This window comes from Lepidochelys olivacea (genome assembly GCF_965140295.1).
Source record: "Lepidochelys olivacea isolate rLepOli2 genome assembly, chromosome: 7".
Lineage (NCBI taxonomy): Eukaryota > Metazoa > Chordata > Testudines > Cheloniidae > Lepidochelys > Lepidochelys olivacea.
In genome coordinates, this window is record NC_140417.1 from 25,532,011 (window position 1) to 25,554,686 (window position 22,676).

General features: G+C 36.9%; 1 protein-coding gene across 1 annotated transcript in view; it reads right to left on the minus strand.

The window, feature by feature from the left end:
* Positions 1 to 126: 126 nt before the first annotated feature.
* The window catches only part of APPL1 (adaptor protein, phosphotyrosine interacting with PH domain and leucine zipper 1), a 53,047-nt gene continuing 30,497 nt past the window's right edge, over positions 127 to 22,676 (minus strand). The window contains exons 11-22 of the mRNA XM_084635354.1: positions 20,880 to 21,068; positions 18,563 to 18,605; positions 14,525 to 14,581; positions 12,667 to 12,758; positions 11,905 to 12,087; positions 9,433 to 9,482; positions 8,741 to 8,915; positions 8,591 to 8,627; positions 6,858 to 7,004; positions 6,540 to 6,590; positions 6,053 to 6,142; positions 127 to 3,915 (exon numbers count right to left, since the gene is read on the minus strand). Coding sequence (XP_084491480.1) covers positions 3,766 to 3,915; positions 6,053 to 6,142; positions 6,540 to 6,590; positions 6,858 to 7,004; positions 8,591 to 8,627; positions 8,741 to 8,915; positions 9,433 to 9,482; positions 11,905 to 12,087; positions 12,667 to 12,758; positions 14,525 to 14,581; positions 18,563 to 18,605; positions 20,880 to 21,068 — 1,264 coding nt within the window. The 3' untranslated portion in view covers positions 127 to 3,765. The remainder of the gene's footprint in view (positions 3,916 to 6,052; positions 6,143 to 6,539; positions 6,591 to 6,857; positions 7,005 to 8,590; positions 8,628 to 8,740; positions 8,916 to 9,432; positions 9,483 to 11,904; positions 12,088 to 12,666; positions 12,759 to 14,524; positions 14,582 to 18,562; positions 18,606 to 20,879; positions 21,069 to 22,676) is intronic.

A 22,676-nucleotide genomic window follows, 5' to 3' on the forward strand; every position in this document is an offset into this window, starting at 1 on the left:
GCCCCCCCGGGACCCCTGACCCCATTCAACCCCTTTGTTCCCTGCCCCCTATCCACACCCCCACCCCCTGACCACCACCCCCAACTCCCCTGCCCTCTATCCAACCCCCCCTCCCTCCCCCGCTCCCTTACCACGCTGCCTGAAGCGCCAGTGGCTGGTGATGCTACAGCCGTGCCACCCAGAGCACCGGGTCAGGCCGCGGCTCTGCAACTGCGTTGCCTGGCCGCCCAGAGCATTGCACCAGCAGTGCGGCGCACTGAGGCTGCGGGGAAGGGGGGGACAGCAGGGGAGGGGTCGGGGGTGAGCCTCCCGGGCCAGGAGCTCAGGGGCCGGGTAGGAGGGTCCCGTGGGCCGGATGTGGCCCACACTTTGCCCACCTCTGATCTAACATGACATTAAATGCAGAAACTAAGAAACAAATGGAAGAGATACAATAATATATCAGGTCACATCTTAAAGACCTACATACCATAATAAATTTTACACACACACACACACACACACACCTCTTATTCCTTGTAGAGCCTTTCCAAGTTTAAGTAAGTCTAATATTTATGCTAGGGTAATTTAACAAGAGATGAAATAGTCTAAATATCTATGGCTCCCTGTGAGCCCTGAACAGCTAGACTCAGGATAACTAAGCAAGCTGGCTTTAAATCTAAGGGATAAGGAAAAATAATCCCAAAATGTTTTTGGAAACTCTTAAAAAACATTCCCCTAAAATGTTTTTTGTGAAATATGTAGAAAAAGATTAGGCTTTGACTATCATGACTGAAGTGTCTTGTTTAATTTACAGAAAGGTTGAGAATGAATTAAACAAAGCTGATAATCAAAAATTAAATGGCGAATTTCCAAGGCTTTTAATGGCCCCTCTGGTAGATCATGAGTCAGGCAGGATAGAGGATTTAAAGTTGCTGGGAGCTGGGAAAATTCAAAACCCTTGAATGGAGCAAGACCCCACCCTATTTTGCTTGCTACTTGCTGGCATCACACCAGGATCTCTCCTGTCCTGTAAACATGGCATGCTGAAGAATGGACAGAAGGGTTTGGGGGCATGGGCCTGCTCCCTAGTCTCCTCCAGGTTGGGTCCCGTATTTCCTGGTACAGCATATTTTCCAGGTGCTGCTGCCGCCTTGACCTAATCTGGATGCATTTGAGTTCTGTAGGCTTCCGAAAAGGATATAAAGATTATGATGTATATTTCTTTCTAGGTCCAGGGTGCCATCTCATTTCATTGACAATCACATCAGGTAAGGTACCTGAGATCTATTATAGTCATTCTGTAGGATCTAAATTTGAGAGGCTTAGTTTTGTTTCCAGCTATGACTGGATGTTTGCACTACAATTTTGAGAATCAAGATACCAATTCAATGCTATTTGTCATCTAAAGACCAATGGGAACCCTATCCTGGCCAAACTGGTAAATTGTGGCCATTTGCCAGGTTGCAGGCAAGTTTAAGGATTAGTGCAGTCAGTTAATGGGAATCCTGTATTACAAAATCTTCAAATAGATGGGAGTCCAACACCGGTTCCTTTTTGGCAAATAATTTGTTTCTAGCTTTAGTCAAAATCTAAACTAAAAGAAGGTCAATCTGTAATTCAAAGATATTTATCTAGGTTAGAACACAGCCTTCTGAACACAATTTGTGCATCCCCCCTACAATACCATGTCAGGAGGGTTGAAATTACCCCAGCAAAAGGATACAGGCAGAATAGCCATGTAACAAGCTATACTAATTCTATGTAGTGTTCAGATAAGCCCTTTGATTGGTATGAAAGTCCCAACAGCAAAGGGAGCAAACAATCCCAATTCTCTGAAATATCCCTTCAATGAGAATAATGCAATAAAAATTAAGGAAAATTTTAAATTGAATATCAAGAAAACTTCAAGTTGATTCTGTCTCCCACATGAAGTGTGGTGGGTGTTACGCTTAAACTGGCCAACCCACTAAGCAATCCTGCACAGGGAGATAACTAGATCACTTAATAAACTAGAAACTGAAAAGACATGATTTCATACTCTTTCGGTGGGTTTTTGGAAATTTTTAGCTGGATTTTAAACAGGTAGAGGAGGCAGATTGCAAGATACAATAAGTGTGAAGTAGACGGTCACCTGGTCTGCAAGAAGGTGATGCTGGTGGAAGAAATATAAGTGAGAAAAGTTAGTCAGAAATGTAAGCAGCCAGTGCAAATTGCAGAGATAGAAAGTCCAAAATTCCTGGTGCCAACCATCCTTTTATAAGCCTAGGATCGGGAACGGAGAAAAATCTGCATATGCTCCCTTCGGATCTTCAAGTTGGCAGGAACAAATGGGCAGTCTTCTAGATTGGAGGATAGCTGTTCATGGGAATGGCTGTATACAATAACTTGTATAATGAATAAGAAATGACATTTAGAACAAGTAGAAAGCCTTATATAAACTGGAAAATATACATAAGTTGAAACCGACCCAGAAGTACAGCTGTATTTTCATGTTTAGTACATTTCCTTGCATTACTGTACTACACTAGATTTTCCCTGACACTGATACATAAATGTATCTTCTGTTCATTGGACTTCACTATATACAGTAATCAGTGCAAAAATAAATAAATTCTCTTACATTAACTGGTTTCCTATTCAGGATGAAAAGGTCAAAGCACATTTGATATAGTACAAAATAAGTTATGTACATCATGCAGTAGTACGGAGATCAGGCTTAAGAGCTGTAAGCAGACACCTGTGAAAGATGCTTCAAGCAGTTTAGATAGGAAGTATGATTTGTATGCTTGCACCCTATCACTATTAAATATTTTTTGAAAAATACATTTACATGCAATGACGCAACCCCCTCCCCCCAACCTCTTTCTAGTAAATTTAGTGAACTGGTTCCAAGGCATGTGGGTATTTGAAGATCTTCTAAACAGCTGGTTCAATCCAACATTTTCACAATGTTAACATACTTTTTATTATAAAGTAAACCCCAAGTACTGGACAGTTACTACAGTCCTATGACAGAGAACTGAGAATGTGGTACTTTTATTTTCAGGGGTATACACACTGTATTCTCATCTTGAAGTGAAAGGGTTTATAACACAATTCCCCATGCACCAAGATGCAAATACATCCCTCTAAGTCTTATCTAGGTTAAATGGAGTAAAATTTTTTACCATCCAATAAAGTGTCCTAAGTTATATTAAAAAGGAAACAGAGACAGTACCATCCAATTCGACATAAAACAAAAATTATAATCTCTCTCTCTCTCATCTATCTAAAACTATTGCACATTTATCTGGTGTTATTGAGGATTAATTTTTTTTTATAAACCCAGAAAATTCTCTGCAACAGTATTTAGATACAGCTTAGCACTGTTTCAGTTCAAAGCCCACTTTTGTTCTGTGTACAGCAATTTAAAGAACAATATTTCAGTGTACTGTTGAAGCCCAATCAGAAGATGAATTTTTGTTTCAGAACAGTCAGCTGCATAACCAGGTAAGTGAAAAAAAGTTTCCATATTTAAGAGAAGTCGAAGATGTAATTCTGTAGCAAACATGGCAAGTCACCATGCCTCTTTCTGACACATGGAAGGTATATATTTACATTAAAAGGCAGAGTTAGTTAATGAATGTTTAAAAGAAAAAACAACAAAGTATAATCTGGTCAGCATATTGTTAAGTGTTCTAGATAATAAGCAGACCCTCCACTTCCATTCTCTCTTCTTGTGTAATTTGTGCCATTTCACCACAAATACGTCCAAAGATTCCAATTTTAACAAGATCAGTAACCTCATGCTTCGGACTCTCTTTTCTTCTTCCCATCTTCTCCCAAATCACTGTCTTCTGACTGGCTACTGCTAAGGAGTACAAATTGTCCCTCTCCACTGCTCTGACTGGGTCTACTGGAAGCAGCTATCAATCGGCTCTGCTCCTCCAAGTCCTAATATGGGAGGCAGGGAGGAAGGAAGAGAAGGGGAAAAAATATTCACTTCAGAACTTTCCATAGTGAAAAGGAATTCCAATGCCGCTCTGCAAGAGTGGAAATTATCTTATTTAGAGCTATGCAGTGGCAACTTGTAGAGAGGAATTTAAAAGATTCTATGGGAAACCAAGAACAATAACTTCAGTGACCAGTGCAGATGGATTTAAATCACGATTTAAAGCAGAAAACAAATCTTGATTTAAATAATTTTAATCTTGTCTTGCATTTGTACTTTTTAGTTATTTCCCTAAAAGAGGTTGATGTGTCGTTTGGTAGCAGTAACCATTACAAAGTGTTAATTTGCAACTAAATTCAGTTTTTAGGCTAAATTTGGCGCTTAGTTTTGCTAATCAAGAGGATACAGTATATCTACAAACATTTATTTAAGCAATTATGTACCTTAAATTTACCTTTATTCAGATTCTTAATTTGTATATTTATTAATTTAGAAAATAGTGAATGATGCATTTCTGATTTACTAGATGAATATTAATTTTTTTTTACTTGTGATGTATCACATTTTATGTGGATGGAAATTCAAATTCAATTAAATGCACAGAAACAGTATTTAATTTTTTTAAAATTAACTAAATAAAACTACCTTAACTATATTGGATACATAAAAAAAGTTCATCAAAACATTTTGCATTTAAAATTAACTGATTTATTGAAGTATTATCTTTAGTGAGTGAACTGAACTGATGGTGACCAGAGCGTCCTTCAAGATTTTAGAACTAGCAGACTTCATTCTCTCACATCCAGTTTTTATTCATAGACCTAAAGAGGAAAACAAGCTTTTCTGCTTTTTCAACTCCCACTGGTTTCTGAACTTTGAATGAACTAGTAATTGAACTGAACTGGTTGAATAAACTGAGATGCAGAAAATATTCTTTGCACCTGCAGAAGAGGTGACTGCTGTCTAACACTGGATCTATATGACTTCCACCAGTTAAGTGGTTTGACTTTTTAAAAAGAAAAATCTTGCAGCAAACATATACTGCTTAATTTTCTTTAAAAAAATTATTTTAATAGGCCTTAACATAGGCAATCGTGATTTAAAATACAATTTTAATACGTGTTTTTAATTAATCTAGATTTAAGTTAAATTAAAAATTATTTTTAATCATCAGTTTTATCTACCTGGGCAGCAGCTAGCTCTATGTGAACAACTAATAAGAAAACATTTTATTCTAAGTAATGTATTCCTATTCCCAGCAAACTCAATTCTACACGGACAAGCAGTATTGCAGAAGAACACAAACTTTGAAATACAATATGACATTTATGATCTCTGATGTATAAAATTTCATAATAGACTATTTGGTTTTGGAGTTTTATTGTTTGTTAATTTTTTTTAAAGTCAGTAAAACAATGCAATAGTAACAGGGGAGGAGAGGAGGTGGATTAGGTTAACAATATTTTTAGAGTTACAGTTTGAGTCTGCCCCCAGTTGCAAGTAAAAGTCAATCATTTTTCAAAACGCTAAACTTTTAAAAGTGGTTTCTATCGAAGATGAGTTCTAATACATCATCTGTTGTATCTTACATGCATGTTTTCTCAGGTTGCTTCAGTCAGGATCTAGACTAAAATTTAAAATATTAAAGTTTACTTACAGCATCAGATCAAGGGGTCCACTGCTGTGGTAGCAAGGTATGCTCAATGCTTAGAGGGAGGCATGAATTTGCAAAGCTGACTATCAGCACTGAAAACATGAGGCCTTTAGCCTACAGACTGACACACCATCATCATCCACAAAGAGCTTGATTATAAGGACGCTGCCAACCACATGGAAATTTTTTAAAAAATTTAACCTTTACTAAAGTTTAGATTCAGGAAGTGAAGCAGAAATAAAATTGTTCAGATTTAATCCTAAAATGTTTCCATAGTTAAAACATACTAAGATCCCAAAATCCAAAATTTACTACATTTAGCAAATAAAAAAAAATCAAATTGACAGAGTTTCCAGGCAAAATCAAGCCCACCGTGTTTTTTCTACTAACGAATGTAACGTAGTCTGGGGTAAAGAGCTATGAAAGACAGCATGAAGGTTAATGAATAAGAAAATATTAGTACTATAAGTAATCATGAGACATACCTTTTCAATTTGCTTTTGTTTACTGAGTTCTTTCTGTTGTTTCTCCTTTACTTTGTCTATTTCTTTTTGTTTTTCAGATGCTCTACGATCCTAAAGAAGTAAAGGATATAAATAAGGCTAATCTTTGTAAATTGGGATATATAAAACACTGCCACCTTGTAGGAGTTTCCTTAAGATCGTTAAATCAAACATTGATATAACTAAGTTTGTATACCATTATTCTTACCTTAAAAGACTTATCTCTGCTGAAATGAACAAAAACTTTATCTGCAATACCCTTTTCCAATCAGTCTTAGTATGAAACCTATTAAATCTTTATCACTTCTTGACAAGTTTAAATATCACCTAGATACTATGCAATAGACTCTTTAGAAATTCTTAATCTGCAGATTGCTGCCAGACACAGTGCTATTATCTACATACTTCACATACTGCATTTTGCACGCACGCACACACACACCCTTTTTTCCCTACTTAAGAATCTTACCAATTCTGCATGAAAAGCAATCTGTTTTGCTAGTCCAACAGAGTCGCAAATCTAAATAGAAACAAATTGAATATTCAGAAAGTATGGAAAATAAATATTCCTTTAAAATTAAGAAAAATTTCCACAACTTCAAATAGACTGAGTATTAAAGCACTTTCAGATCCTTGGACTGACAGCCTAACATACCAAAAAACAAAAAAAACCAAAAACACAAACTTCTAAAAATTTCTTCATACAACTTGAATGAGAGCTAAGACCTTGAAATCCACATCAAATTTGAAACAAGATAAAAGTGTAAGTAACATAGTACTGTAATACCTTTTCCCCTTCATTGTTTGATTCAAATATATAACAGACAGATGTTGTATGGCCCTCAACTCTCCCTCCTGAGGACCGAAGCACAAATCCAAAAAGGCGTTTATTCTCCTGGTGTGTAGCATACAAGACTACACTTGGCAAAGGAAACTGCCAAAAAAAGGATGAAATAATGGGAATTTAAAGTTTGGTCTATACATCTTTGAATACCAGATATCGATATACTGTAGCTTACTAAAACAACAAAATAAATGGATATGATCAGCAGAAAGAATTTCATTATACCTGATCAAATTGCTGAATAATGCTTTTGGCATTGTAGCAAACTGAAATAGGTTATCAAAAACATTCAGTGACCAAACACATGCAGATCTTTCAAAAACGTACATTGTGCAGAGAGTAGTATAGCATTTGCATACAACAAATGTTACAGTGAAGTCTGAGTTCCTGTTTCTTTTCTAGGCATGTGCACGCACACACTTTTTCAGATACTCAGCTCTCTCATACAAATTCCTTCGGGGACTAAATTTTCAATATGTGGTCTCAGTCTCAGAAGGATGGACTGTTTTTGAAAACTATGACCTGAATACATTCACGAATTTTGAGTTGTGCATGCATGCACGCACACACACACACACACACACACACACACACACACACTTTTTGTATTATGTTCAGTTGACATTTTTGCACTCCCATAATTAAAAAAAGGCTGAAGATAGAAATTTCAAACTTGGGTTCTTCTCAAAACTTCACAAAAAATGGAAAACAACCCAAGATTGAAGAAAATAGTTTAAATTAGTTTTAAAATTATGACAGCTCAAAGTTAAAACAGTTACACCATCATTTTTTTTTTTATTTAGGGTTTTTTTTGGAGCCCTCATACTAAAACAGTTTAGAGCACTGGGCACATGATGAATTGCCTTAGTTCACATTTAACAGCTTACAGCCCTAAGACAGCTCTGCACTTTAGGCCTTAGAGTTCATGAATGCACAGCTGCTTTTAGCATTGAGAAGTTTTACATGCTTCATTTATTAAGGAGTCCTTAAGACACTTAACACAATTACTTCTCTTCAGCTCTCTAAAAAAGACCCAGCAATCAAATTTAAAGCATTATTGTTCATGCAATACAGACTAAAAAAATTAAGCAAACAAATCAAAAATAAAAAAGTTAAGGTTGTTACTGAAGGTTAACGCGGCCATACTGAATATATTGTGTCAAGTATTCCATTGATTTCTTTTAGAATGCAAGACATTACTCTGTATTATTAATTTTTAGAGATAAAAATAAGTTGACCATAAGACATGTCACATACAAGACATGCAACATGGCCAATTTAATAATGCATTAGAGCCATCGCCTTTCGAATTTCCTGACTCGTGTAACTGACATCCCACCCTTAATGTTAACGTCTGACTTTGTACTTACTACTCACTACAAAAACCTATCTTGCCAATTTTATTATGCTCTTGCCATTTCAAATAATGAAAAAGGCACTGTTTGAAATGTTTACTTAATCAAATTAATTCATCACCGAAAACAGTCTTTCACTTAGCCATTTTAATACATAATTCAGTAAACTGATAACTTAAGTTTTGTGGGAAATTGTTTAGAAATCTCATTACACAGTATCGTTGATATTTAAGAGAATGAAAATTGTATTCAAACAATATTAGACATAAAAATCAGAAAAAATGAATTGGTTGCTTTAACATTAGCACTTAAATTACTTACCCTGAGCCTTGTAACTTGCGTCTGTGGATCTATTAACCTAAAATGTTAAACAAACAAACAAATCACACAGTAAATTTTCTAAATTGAAAGGATCATTTGAAAATATATTTGTGAAAGTCAACTTCAGCAAAATTTAGGAAGGATACTTACTTTAAACAGTCACAAGTGACTAATAAATGTGATTCTGTCATCCTGAAAATATTATGGATAGCCCGGGCTGCTAGTATTTGGCGCATTGTTTCATAAACAACATCTGGACTTTCATCAGATTTAACCTCCATGGAGCCAAGGAATCTTACAATAAATAACTGGTGAAGAATGGAATCTAAGAAGATAAGAGTATTCAATAAGCAGTACCAAACCATTTCTGGGTTTTCCAATTTAAACATTACTGTTTCCATGACTAATCACAGAAGGAGGATTTCTAAGTTAGTAAAATATTATAAACAAAATCCCAACCCACACTCTAACTCAAAATTATACTTCCAATATTTGTTTATGAATGACAGATGCAGTTACTGAAACAGCAAGATACACATCTGTCTACTAAGTTTTTCACTTAGGTTTAGTGAACATGAAAGACTCAACTAGTTAGACTTCCAGACTGTAGTCTCACCTGACTCATCTGATGCAGTATGTGCTAATGCAATCCACCAGTCCAGCAATGGGTGCTGAGCTAGTTATTTTAGACACATCTGCTGTAGATGAAGAAAGCACTCAAGTATGCTTTAACTGAATACTAGCATACAAGTCTTAATTTTATAGCTTCTATAAAAAGCAAATTAGTTTTGAAAAGTATCTCAATCAAGAATATTTTGTACTTAAATGAAATCCTGTTTTACCTTCTGTCTCAGATTTTTTGCCTCCAGATTCACCAAATGGGTTTGTACGTCTATTAAAAAATTAAAACATTAAACCAGGAGTCAGAGTGCAAGAGCCATTGACATATAACCTAGACTCATTCTACATCAAATAAAGCAACATAGTAATTTCACCGATTGGGATCAAAATAGATAGCCCACCTATGAGTCACAAGGACAGACTTACTAGATGTGTGTTTAAGACACAAGCTGCTGCATTTGAGTGGAGAGCGCAGGATCTGGGGAGTGGGGAGGAAATATCAGGTGCTATCTGTCCCACTGTTGTGGTAGGAATGCAATTTGAGCTTGTCGTCTGCACATAAATACAACTCCAATGAATCACTTAATCTTGTTAATTTTTGAAAAGACAGAGTTTTATTTCAAGTCTCATTGAACAGCTTCAGGGAGCGCAGCCAAAAGCTAGTCCTCCAAGAGATTAATTGAAAACAGCACACCTTTCCCCACTTTTTCAAGCCGCTGAATTACTTGCTACAGGGAAGTCACTGGTGTTGTCTCAAATGCAGCTCTCTGAAAACATCCCTGGGGTTTTACTCCTAGAGGGTCAAGAGAAATGTGGCTATATCTGACTCTCAGAAGAGACATAATTACTCTCAATTATAATAAAGTGAAAATACTCTAGGCTTCCAGTCTGCATTTTTCAAGAGAAGGAAAGTAATGTAAAAAGAAAATTTCGAGCTGGGGAACTAGCTGAAGCTCTCAAGGAGAAAGGAAAGATATTTTCTTGGCTAATTGGCATTGCTGAAAACTCTCAATGAGGACAGCTGGTAATAAGAGTTAAATTTCATATCAGCTTTTACCAGGAAAAAAGTGAAGATGTCACTTTTTCCAAATGTCTGATATGGTCCTAAAATTCATTTTTAGAATAAATCCAACATCTGCCTTGATATGTAATACAGAATAAGTCTGTCTTCTTTATTTGTGTGGCCTATGAGATGGGATTGTTAATCTTTAAATTAATAATGAAATGTTAACTTAAACTAATCAAAAGTAGTGTGTGAACTTTGGATAATCATTGAACTAAATAATTAAACTCTGAACTAAAGTTTGCATGGCAAAAAATGTACAGAAGAATGGCGAGTCCCAAAAAAGATTGTTCATCTGTTCAAATATACCTAGGAAAATTCCCACAACCAGATTTTGTTGGTGCTCAGACATTTGCAGTCCCTCAGAATCAGAACAGTATGGAGAAAATAAATTCTAAGCTTTTTGTGGTCTAATCAAATGCAAAAAATCACCTAACAGATGTACTTCATATTTGTACCTGAAACACAGTGACGATTTTTAAAAAAGTATTGTGATAATGGTACTAAGACAAGTATAGCATGTTTCCAATCTATACCAAATGGAGTAGTGGTTTTTTAAAAATCTTTTTAGGGAAATATTGACTGCATCTCTATATAATCTTTCCCACCTGAGACAAAATCATGAATATATAAGATAGAAAAAAATATCTTTGTTGACATGAGTTTTTGGTACGCTATTATATGCTTTTCATTGCCTAGAATCCAGTTCAGTTCTTATCAACCTATTTTAATCAATATGTTGTACTTAATTTGATGCACTGTTTAATAGTCTCATTATTCTTCTAACGAAAAGGAAAAATGAGTTGAGTTGAATACTGTACATCACACGATTTTCTTCTGTGTGAACTCTAAGTTTCTTCTCTCTGGTAATAGACACTCCAACATGGGGGTCAAACTCACAAATCAAATATTTTTTGTAAGACGACACCCATAAGTCACAAGACTTAAGTCACAAAATAGTTTTCAGTTTCCCTCAGATGAATGGGATCTACTATCAACAACAAAGATTAATTAACTTGAATTCTGTACAAACAGTTCTGTAAAGGCAATGCACGGTATCTTATCAGGCATCTTATTTTGAATGGGAAAATAAAACAAACAAAAACAAGCAGAAGAAAGAAGTTGTTTTATATTTTGGGAGAACTGTAAGACAATTCTCAACCTGTCTGTTTATGATTGCTCTAGAAGCCTAGATCATTTTCACTCACCTTTTAGTTTAGGAAGAGTGTCATCAGTATGCCATCACCACCTGGAGGCAGGGCTACCAAATTTCTCTTGAGTTTCCAAGAGGAAATACCCAAGGTGCTGAGCGAGCAAGCAATAGGAAAGGAAAATATACTTTTTAAAACCAAATGATTATGACGCATAAGCTGTTAAACAGGGTGAGAAAAGCTGCTGCAAAACTGAAAAACTACATCTTGAATTTACAGTAAATACTTGGCAGTTTCACAATTATGCGTGAAAAAGATACTGTTTTGCAGGCCTGCTCTCTGCATACTTGTCACAAAAAACGTCAAAGCAAAGAAAATACACATGATGGAGTTACTGGCTGGATTCACTTTCCTTACTTTTGTTTCTGTAATTGTAAAACAGACAAATACAAGGATTTTTCTTCCATTGCTTCTCCTACCTGCCCGATTGCCCTGAGGCTTTTGCCTGACCAGGCTGATCTTCACTAACTGGAGAAATTATGTCAAATTGTATCGGTGTGTCAGGGGCAACAAGGGAATCCAAGGAAAGTGCTGATAAAGCTGCTGATTCAGATCCCAAAGACCCAGAGCTATTAGTACGAGCTGTTGGAGGCCGAGATTGTCTAAAACAAAACAAAGAGCGATGTAAGCTTATAGATAACAAATGAAACTCCACGGTGGACACAAATATAATATTATGAAACTTGGGAAAAATAAAAAGACAAATATTAGAAGAAACTTAAGAGAAACAATACTATCATTACAAAGTATAAAGAAATGCAGTCTAGATTCAATTTCAATCATTTACTACTTTCTCTCATCACTGAGATACTAGAATGTGAAATACTAGAATGTGAAATATCCTACAGCTAGAAGTCTGATGCTAATTGTTAGAAATATTGAGAAAATTGAATCAAGATTGTCAAAAGCCAACAAATTAGTCACATGGCTTAAATGGTAAAGTACCAAAACTGGATACAGTGCTGGATCATTTATTTCTTAATGTACATCATAGAACATTAAAATATTTATCAAAAATGCATTTGCTACATTGTTCAAGAACTTGTTTTTATCCTGTTAAAGGTTTTAAAAGTCACTGTAGACAACTGAAACCTTTTCTGCAAATCATGTTATTTTAGAAGCCTTCACCAGACACCCATTAGAAATGTGCTCTTAAAATGACCAACTGTTCCGTAATGTACATTGTTGGCCGCATGCTCTCATGTCTCTGTTGGAAGGATGGAGAGGGGGTGACAGCCTCCAAAGCTGATTGATTTACACGTGCAGCAATTTCCTACGTAATTAAAAGAAAAAAGGTAACTGAAAACATTCTCGTCAAATTCAATTTAGAATGTTCAGTTTAAATTTTACATGCAATAGGAGAAACTATAAATTAAATCTATGCTGGAACCCCATGTTCCTATCAGTGGCAACACCTATTAATACCAGGATGATATATGGCCCCAACTCTGTATTCATCAAAATATACATGTATGTAACTCACATTTGTTTCATTGATGTTAGTGATTGCATAGTAGGGACAACAAAAACCTTTAGTTTCCTATTTACAGTTTAGTTAATTTAGACATTGTCACACAAATAGCTTTGCTATTATCCACAAACTCATTATTAGTCCAAAAATTGAAAACTGGTATCACAAGCAACGTGTTTGTTTTGTTTGTTATTGAACTGGCAGATCGACACTTGTCAAGTTTCCAGTACTTAATGAGGAGCTTATATTTCATGGTTCCATAGTGGATTCATGTACAATTTGATATAGTGCCTGTATATTATGCTTCCACTAGTTCTCAACTCTAGAATATGATCAATGGAAGGTTACCATTCTGGTACTTCACAACACTGCACCTGCCAAAGGCCTGAGGCAGAAGAGTATCTTATTTGATTTATATTCATACCCCACAGGATTAGCAGAAAGCAGGAACATCACCTGTGAGAATGACTTAGCAGTTGCAAGTAAGAAGTCTGAGCATTTATTCAACCAATTACCCTAATTTACTAACATTTTGGGTGTCCTCCAAGACCTCTGAATAACCGGAGTTATATTTTGCCACCTACTGAATGATCAAGACCACTTTGATTAGCTCCATGCATGGCCTCCTTCCTACACAAACTGTTACTAAGTTAATTTTGTCATAGATAAGGCCCTACCAAATTCACAGTCCATTTTGGTCAATTTCATGGTCATAGGATTTTAAAAATCATAAATTTCATGGATTTCAGCTATTTAAATCTGAAATGTCACGCTGTTGTAATCTTAGGGGTCCTGACCCATGAAAGGAGTTGTCGTGGGGTCGCATGGTTATTGTAGGTGGGGCTGTGGTACTGCTACCCTTATTTCTGCACTGCTGCTGATGGCGATGCTGCAGAACAGCTGGAGAACCGCGGCTGCTGGCTGGGAGCCCAGCTCTGAAGGCAGCTCAGAAATAAGGGCAGCAATACTGCGACCCCCCTGAAACAACCTTGTGACCCCTCTGCAACTCCCTTTTGGGTCAGCACCCCCAATTTGAGAAATGCTGGTCTCCCCTGTGAAATCTGGTCTCTTGTGTGCTTTTACCCTATAATATATAGATTTCACAGTCCGGGATGCGTTTTTCATGGCTGTGAATTTGGTAGGGCCCTAATTCATAGGATTATTTGACGGTCAGCTTGATTAGAAAGTGAAGTTTTCCACTGCTCACCACAATGTTTTGTGGTAAGCAAAATACAGACACAAGTTCTTGAAAACCAATTTTTAGAATGTTATTTATGTTTTCAGTAATGTTAGTTTTTAACGTGCCCTCTTTTCAGCATTCAGGTGGAAGAAATGTATATTACTTGCTTATAAAAGTTTATAGTGATGCCAATACACGCACTGCTTTACAAAACAAAGTTACATTTCCTGCCATGAAAAATTTCTAGTCTGAGATGTAAGACACATTCAAATTAATTTCATACTATAAAATTAGGTCGAGCAGATCTCTTAAAATGAATACACATCTAAATTTAAATGTATTCCTTTGGGTTAGTTTTGGATATTATAAAACAAATGATCAAAGTTACCTCAGGGTTTTCACTTAGGTATATCTGTTTAGAGATGTTGTTTATTGTACATATCCACTAAAAGAGAAAGAAAAAAAAAGAAACATTAGTAAGTATATTGTAGTTTTAAAAACCTGTTTAAATATTTTAGCTGATATTTCTTACCACCACGTTCCCGCCGTGAAAGTCACACCGTACAGCAGAATTTACCTCCAGAATATTGCAGCCAGCACCCAATATTTTGTTTTCTATCTCCCTGCCTTACTGAAACTTCTTGCAGCGGCCTCTTGTTTATCAACTTTTCCTTGTTCCATGGAGCCCAAGCTAGAATTCAGCTTGTAGCCAGGAGTTTATAGGCTAGCCAGCTGTTCTACTTGGACAACAGTGCAGCAACAGAGGCCCAAAGAGTTTGGGAGGTGAGCTGCTGAAGCTGGCTACAAGCTCCCCCACATTCTCTGGCACGCATGAGAAAAGGAGGTTATGAGATTGCCTTCTGGACAATGTGATGGGAGCTGAGGCCCAGGGATCAGAGCTGGATCAATTGGGCATCTTAGCGAAAAACCCATCTTCAAAAACAATCACTGTCAAAAATAACTGAATGGTTTTACAAGTGAGTATTTTCAGTTATGTTTCATAGTTGTGCGGGTGGGGGTGGGGGGCTGGGGAAGGGATGATGGGAATGAAGGGTATATCCAGATGAGAAAACTATCACAGGAATTTAGGGGTCCTTGTAAAAGTGCATGGGGCCCTGATTGCACTGTATATTCAGCAACAACACAGAGCAGCATGATTTTGCATATATCCCCCTTTAACTGCCTGCTCATACTTGCATTGTAGAAATCTAAAAGCTTACAAATGTTAAGTTTTTATTCTTGATGCAAGAAAGTCTATATTAAAAATGAAAGCAAGGTAATAAATATTTTTATTTAGCAAATATTTAAAGGTGTTTAACAGATTTGCTCCACAGAGTTTCTGGAAAACCCTAAATAGATTCAAGAGTTTAGTGAAATGTGTCTGGTCAATAGGCTTTATCTGAGCAGTTTGCTAACAGATCCTTTTCAGTCTTCAGCTCTAGAGGGAGAACGATGCCCAAATGAAGTCTAAATTGTATCATGGAGTACCTCCTTTGTTAGCTCATAACAATTACATTTTAAGAATGTAGTAAACCACTACTAAACTATTTCTATTTTCACATTTTAAAAGCTCCCCTCTACATTGAAATGTTTAGGGAAAAGATTATGTGAACTTCTACTCTTTGTCTTCATTCTCTCTGCGTTTATACTTGACAACACCCGAAGATGTTGGCACTGAGTATAAACACTGACCAATTTTCCAGCTGATATCCACTTGCATAGGCAACTACAGTGCATGCTAGATTTACCCTCCATTTTGAAAGAAGAGTTGTTTGAAAGTGTCACAGGGTGTCTGGTCCCTTCAAGAGGGAATGGGACCAGTCCTCTGAGACTCATTAGCTGCCTCCGAGTAGAGCAGTAGTTCTCAAACTTTTGTACTGGTGACCCCTTTCACTTAGGAAGCCTCTGAGTATGACCCCCTTATAAATTAAAAACACTTTTAAATATATTTAACACCATTATAAATGCTGGAGGCAAAGTGGGGTTTGGGGTGGAGACTGACAGCTTGCGAACCCCCATGTAATACCCTCATGTCACGGCTGAATCCCCACTCTGTCACTCCGAGTGCAGAAGGTGGGGGCCTGCAAGCATTCTAAATATTAACACTGGCCACTCCAGGCTTGTATTAAACTCCCAAGGTTACAGCTTTTCTCTGACCTTGGCTTGGTAAACGCTGCCACCACCCAAATGCAAAAAGGAAAAACCCTTGGACCCAGGAAGGAGCACTTGGGAATTCCTCCTGTGGGGTACCCTCAAACCCTTTCACTTCACCCCACCCCACCCCACTCCCTAGGGAAGAGCTGAGAAAGAAAAAGGAAATTAGCTGTTACCACCAGCAAATCAAACAGCATATGCACAAACCTCTGAGGACACCAAAAATCCAATCCTGTTCTTAAAAAAGGTAAAGTTTATTAAAAACAAAAAGGAAGAAACTACATCTGGAACTTAGGCTTTTGCTAGATTTTAAAAGAGCAATTCCAAAAATTAAGCACCCAAAATAGCTTTCTTGGAGGGTTAGCTTAAAGGTTACAAGCAAACAAAAGCATCTGGGGTTAGCACAGATCCAAAAGCCAAAATAAAGAAATAAACCAAATCGCCTCTTCCTAACATTCCTAATTTACTTACATATTTGGGTTGTAGTTCTAAGTATGATCTGATGGTTTTCATATCTGGTTCAAACTTTACACAGAATTCCTGCTTATAGCATTGCTGTTCCATGTCTCCGGAGAACAACAGACAAAGGGAAAGTTTTTTTCACATTTTAAAAAGTTCTAGCCTTTCCATTGGCTCTTTTGGACAGGTGCCCACTTCCTTTTCTTTACCTGGGGGCTTTTAACCCTTTACAGGTAAAGCAAGCAGAGAACAGCTGATTTTACAGCTAGCTGCCTGTTCAAAGGGAGCTCCCCACCCCGCAAGTCATTTATCACACCTTGCAACCCCCTGAGGGGTCCCAACCCCCAGTTTGAGAACCCCTGGAGTAGAGGCTATTTAGCTCACCTCGTTCCACTTGAGGGCAAATCAATTATCTATCAGTCATAATTGGGGAGTGACTCAGAGCTTCTCACAAAGGAGTTCAGAGTAGTGGGAGGAAGATGCAGGGAGGAAAGACACATTCTCTGCAGGCCCTCTCTAGGCTAGAGCGAGGGAGCTAACTAGAGTAAGAAAGTTCAGGCAGGGGCAACCAGTGAGGTCTGCCAAATTCCCCAGATGAAGAAAAAGACAGGAGCAAGCTGTTGGAAGTTTCCTGGGGAGGGCTGAAAGTCCCCTGATAAGGAAGGAAAGAAGTGCTGCTGAAAGCCTGAGAAAAGAAAGGCTCGGGAATTACCTCAGTGTAGATTCTGACAGAGCTGGGAGGGGTTGGTGGAGGTTCAGGGACACTGGGGAAAGCCCTGATTGGACTTAAAGAGAGAAGCCCAGGAGGGATGGACATGAAGTATATGGCATGACTGTTTAATCCCAGGATGGGGACATTGGCAAAATCTGGTTGTCTTCCACCTATAGTGTGAGCTGCACTAGATGTGAGAAGAGTCTGGGCAGAGAGCAGATGAGAAGAGTCAGCTAAGAACCTTTACATTGTGACCTTCGACTATAACTGGGTCGGTCTGACGCTTGTATGTAAATAAATCACTCTCAACAAGAGTGGTTTTTCATTGAAAGAGTGATCAGTGGCACCAGGATAGGTGCATTCTTGCTGCAAGGTGGATCTAGGGACCTCAACCCTTACACAAGAATGAGTGTGGAATGCAACCAGAAAGCAAACAAACATTTAGTTTTTGTTTGAAACGTATTTGTTTCTTTGATCACCCAGCAGTGGGCAGTGAGACATGCAGTCTTCCTAACAGATAGTGAAAGCATTAAATGCCTTTCTATACTCAGCCTCTGAGCTTCTTGCCAAGGATGGATGATCCTGTGCTTGCTTCTTAACTCGGTTCTAAAGCTACCATCAAAAATAACTATAGCAATGCCACTAAGACAGCATGATTTTTACAACATTAATTCTATGATCTTTTGACTGAATGCTTTTTAAACAAAGTTTGGGTGTGGTTTTCCTCTTGTTTTGCAACATGGCACTCAGGATATTTTATTTTGGGCTTTCTTTTGCTTTCTGTAGCTGGCTGACTCAAGTATACACCCCCGCTACTGCCCCCAAAAAGGTGTGCAGTGTTTGTTTCCACAGTCATTGCCAATGACTATGCTGGCTATTTTTCCTCCAAGTTAAACCTATAGGTCTCCACTGACAGTCACTTTTGCTGGCACAGATTTTTTTTTCCAGGGTAGAAATAAAGGGACACCTTCTTGACATGTCAGTATGGGTAGAAGAAATCTTCAGGTCACTATTCACTTTGATAACCTAAGGAATATTTCTTACGTGTAATGAATTATCAGAAAAAGCATCTGAACAACCACACACTTGCTGTAAGCTTACCTCTTCATAATCTTTTTTACTGTCTGCCTGTAAGATTGAAGATCTGAAAGAAGAGAGAATAAAAAAAATTCTCAGGCTCAATTATTTGAAAGTGAAAGATCCTTTCAGTAACTTTTTGTCTTGAGGTAAATTTTCCCCTTGATATATGAATGTAACTTGTACTAACAACACTGGGAGCTATGCATGCATACTAAATGGAAGCTAGATTTAACTGAAGATGCAATCTTATTTCTATGCAAAAATCAGGCAAAGGTGCTAGCTGTGCGCACACAGCAACTGAACAGTCAGGTAGTCTGAAACAGGCTAGACAGTTTCACATCCATGGGTATGTTTACACAGAAACTAGATACAGTGACTGGCCTGTATCAGCTGACTCGGGGCTGTTTCATTGCTGTCTAGAGGGTCAGGCTGGATCCTGGGCGCTAGGACCCTGTGAGGTGAGGGTCCCAGAGCTTGGGTTCCAGGTGGAATCCAAAAGTCTATACAGCAATGAAACAGCCCCACCGCCTATGCCCCACAAGCACTAGTCAGCTCACTATCTCATACCCAAAACAATGACAGGGCTTTGCAAGTGTCCAAACAGAAGAAAAAAGTGTTAATGTAGATGGCGCCAACCTTTTTTCTCCAGGATCTAAATCTTATTGCACAAAGTAAAGAACTGAATATTGAATCTTCCTTTCTAGAAGAAAACATAAGAAGCTGTGCTGCACCCTGCTAAATTTGGAGCTTCTCATGAAAAAGCAATACTTATTTTGGTATGATAACCTCAGTTTTAAAATTGCTGGGAAGGGTAAGAATCAAAGATACCCAAGCTATGGATGATTTTGTTGATAGAGATACAAAAACATTGTTTTAAAAAACTTTTTATGAAGGATTTTGAAAAGCGCTTCATATTTTCTATGTATATAAAGTCATTATTCAGATCACTTTCACATCCATGCGTATAAGACTAACAGTTTTTTAGAAAATATCAACAGAAAAACATCAAGGCAAGTTATTATGCACGTTTGTTAAAAAAATTAGGCTATTATAAATATGTATAATAATTTTGTAAGTGGTCTCATAGGCGATCAGAGTGTGCTATAGCACAATCAAGATCTTTTTGTGTTCAAATGGCAATGGGAATTCAGCCCTAACAACATGCTATAAACACCGGATGGTTCTAAGGCTGAATGTTAGGTTGCAATGGTAGGGAATGCAAGAGTACTTATACTTGATTATCTCAAAACACCAATTTATAGCAGAATATTTACATTTCTAATACAATACACCATCTACCTGTATAATGGATTTTTGTTATAAGTTATGGTTAAATAGCTCAAGAGAGTTATGTGATCTTTAGAATGAAATTGCATTACAAACAGCTAAGGCTGTGTTCAAATCTTATTTAAAAGTATCTTCAAGCTTGGGTACATACTTAGTTCACAGATATCATACATAAATCAACAGCTCATTTTCTACGAGTCCAGGACTGCATTTCATGCCTGAAAGTCTAGTCTATGGACATCAGAAGTAAGAGGTTACACTTAAAGCTGTATGGAAGGATTCTGGGGTTTGTAGTGAATGTTAAATGTTTGAACGGGACTATCGCTCAGCAAAAATTGCAAGAATTACACTGAATTTTATCTGTTTGACATCTCAGTTATTTAGAGCTGGACAAACCTAAGTAATAATAATAAATGTATTTACTATGGTATACTGTATTTATACTAATAAACATCTTGTTAATAAAGTAAATTTGAGGGTTAAATCCCAGAAGCATTGCTCCAACAACAAATGGAAAGCTATCCCACATGCTAGCACTCTGAGTCTCACTTAATACAAAAAGAAAAGGAGTACTTGTGGCACCTTAGAGACTAACCAATTTATTAGAGCATAATAATAATAAATTGGTTAGTCTCTAAGGTGCCACAAGTACTCCTTTTCTTTTTGCGAATACAGACTAACACGGCTGTTACTCTGAAACCTGTCACTTAATACATATTCAGATTTCAGTGCAAATGTTTTGGAATTGTCCAAATAAAAAGTGACGTTCACACAGTTTAAATGAATATAGATTACAGCTTGTTCAACATGCAATATAACCATTTATGGTTATGGAACTGTTGTGGGCTTTGATTATTCCAACCTGTTATCAGCAGCTCCATGTGGCTGTTTAGGATATGGTGAAGGAAAAAAAGGCAGAGTTTTAAACAACAAAACAAAAACCCCTGTTCAAATTTTCACCAGCCAAAATTGAAATTTGTCTTTTTTTTCCAGTTAGTTAATGAATATAGCGTCATTTACTGATAACACTATCATAAGAATGAATACTAACTTTTTGCCATCAAAAGATGTTATCTGAAAGCAGTATCTTCTGTCCTCACAGTCCACAGCCATCACAGAACAGTTGTCTATGTCCATGACAAGTCCTCCAGCTACGTCACCTCTTGCCTGACTCATTAGGTTTCCACCCTGAGTAAAGTAAAACTGTCTGTCCCAACTGGAAGACACCAGCCCAGTCTTACTAAAACAAGAAGGGAGACACTGATTTAGTGGATTGCATATTTAAGTCAGACCTCTAAATTAGAAAAATACAAAAGAAAATCAGAAAAACAAGACCTCCAAGTCTTTTTAAGAAAATAAAACCCAATAGATTTTCACTAAGTCCTAGATTAATTTACACAACCTAGTTGGTTTTTTCACCATTTGTACCCTTTTACTTTAAGCTAAACTGGTTTAAATATCCTAGTTATATGATGAACCATGTAAAAGTAATATGCTAGCCAACTGTTACAGCTATAAGAAACGTAATTAGAAGTAAAGGTTAAACCAATTGTGTTTTAACCAGTGGTGTTTAGAGCGTTGCTTTATGGGTCACAAAAATCAAAGGGTCTTTTTTTTTCCTTTCCCCTTTGGTGGTAGGATCAAGAGTTCTTTAACAAAAACAATGCATTTTGTTTTAATCCACTGAGAAGACTTAATTTAGATGTCAAGTATTAATATCAACATAGCCAACTAAAGATCCATCACTTTCCACCCCAAGTATTTATTTGATTCACAGGAAGAGACTGCAGGAGCTATGGACCACAGCATACAGCCTCTGCAGATCTATATAAGAGGAATTTCATGATAAATAAATTGGGGTATTGCACTGAGAATACCCAACACTAGAACTTCATCTTTGTTTTTGTACAGATCTTCTCACTTCAACATTAGCTACAAAAGTTGAACTATTTAAATAATTCATAGTTCAAGGTCAGGAAAGTACTTTTCCTCTAGGTTCTTGTTGTAACATTAGACTGATTTTTATGAAGTTCTCCATGTATGCAGAACATGGTATAAACTGGGAACACACGCACTGAACTTTATAGCTTTCATTCGTTTTTAAACCAACTGTAAAACCAATAGGTTGCCTTTACATATGTGGAATAATGTCTCCCTCTAGTGGGCCAAAGAGCACTCCTTTGAATTACCATGCATGTTCACAAAAGTCTGTTTAGTATAATGCATAACGTGTTTTCCTTATATTTCAGAAGTACAAACTCTTATTCTACTGTAACCCAAACTTTTTATCCTAAAGTTGTATTTTACATAGAAAATGAGCAACATAATATAGTATTAATCCTTCAAATACTGGCTTTTTCAGAGATTACAACCCAATTAATAATGAATAAATACATATATCTCCATATTTCTTTTGTAGGCACAAATATCCAGGGGATTAAGTTTTATTAACAAAAGAGCATAATTTCTCTAACCACTAGGTGGAAATCAGAAGGTCTGTCTCTGTTCCTGACTGCTAGGTTCTTGTGACTATGAGGAAGTCACCTGATCTCTCTGTTTCAGTGTCTCTGTCTTATGGCATGAACAACACTTACTTTTCCTTTAAGATCACTGAATGAATAATGCAAAGTATTAATAGGTGGGCCAATTACTAAAATCCAAAAATTAATGCTAAATAATCCACAACTCAATCTATCGTGAGGAGAATATAAAGAAAGGAAGCATATCAAGCTTCACTGTGGCTAGTTCAATTTGACCAATTAAATGTTTAGGTACAGTCCAATATAGCTGTTTTTATAAACATCACTTCCTTATCCAACGTGCCTTTTTTTAAAATGAGTAAAATTCT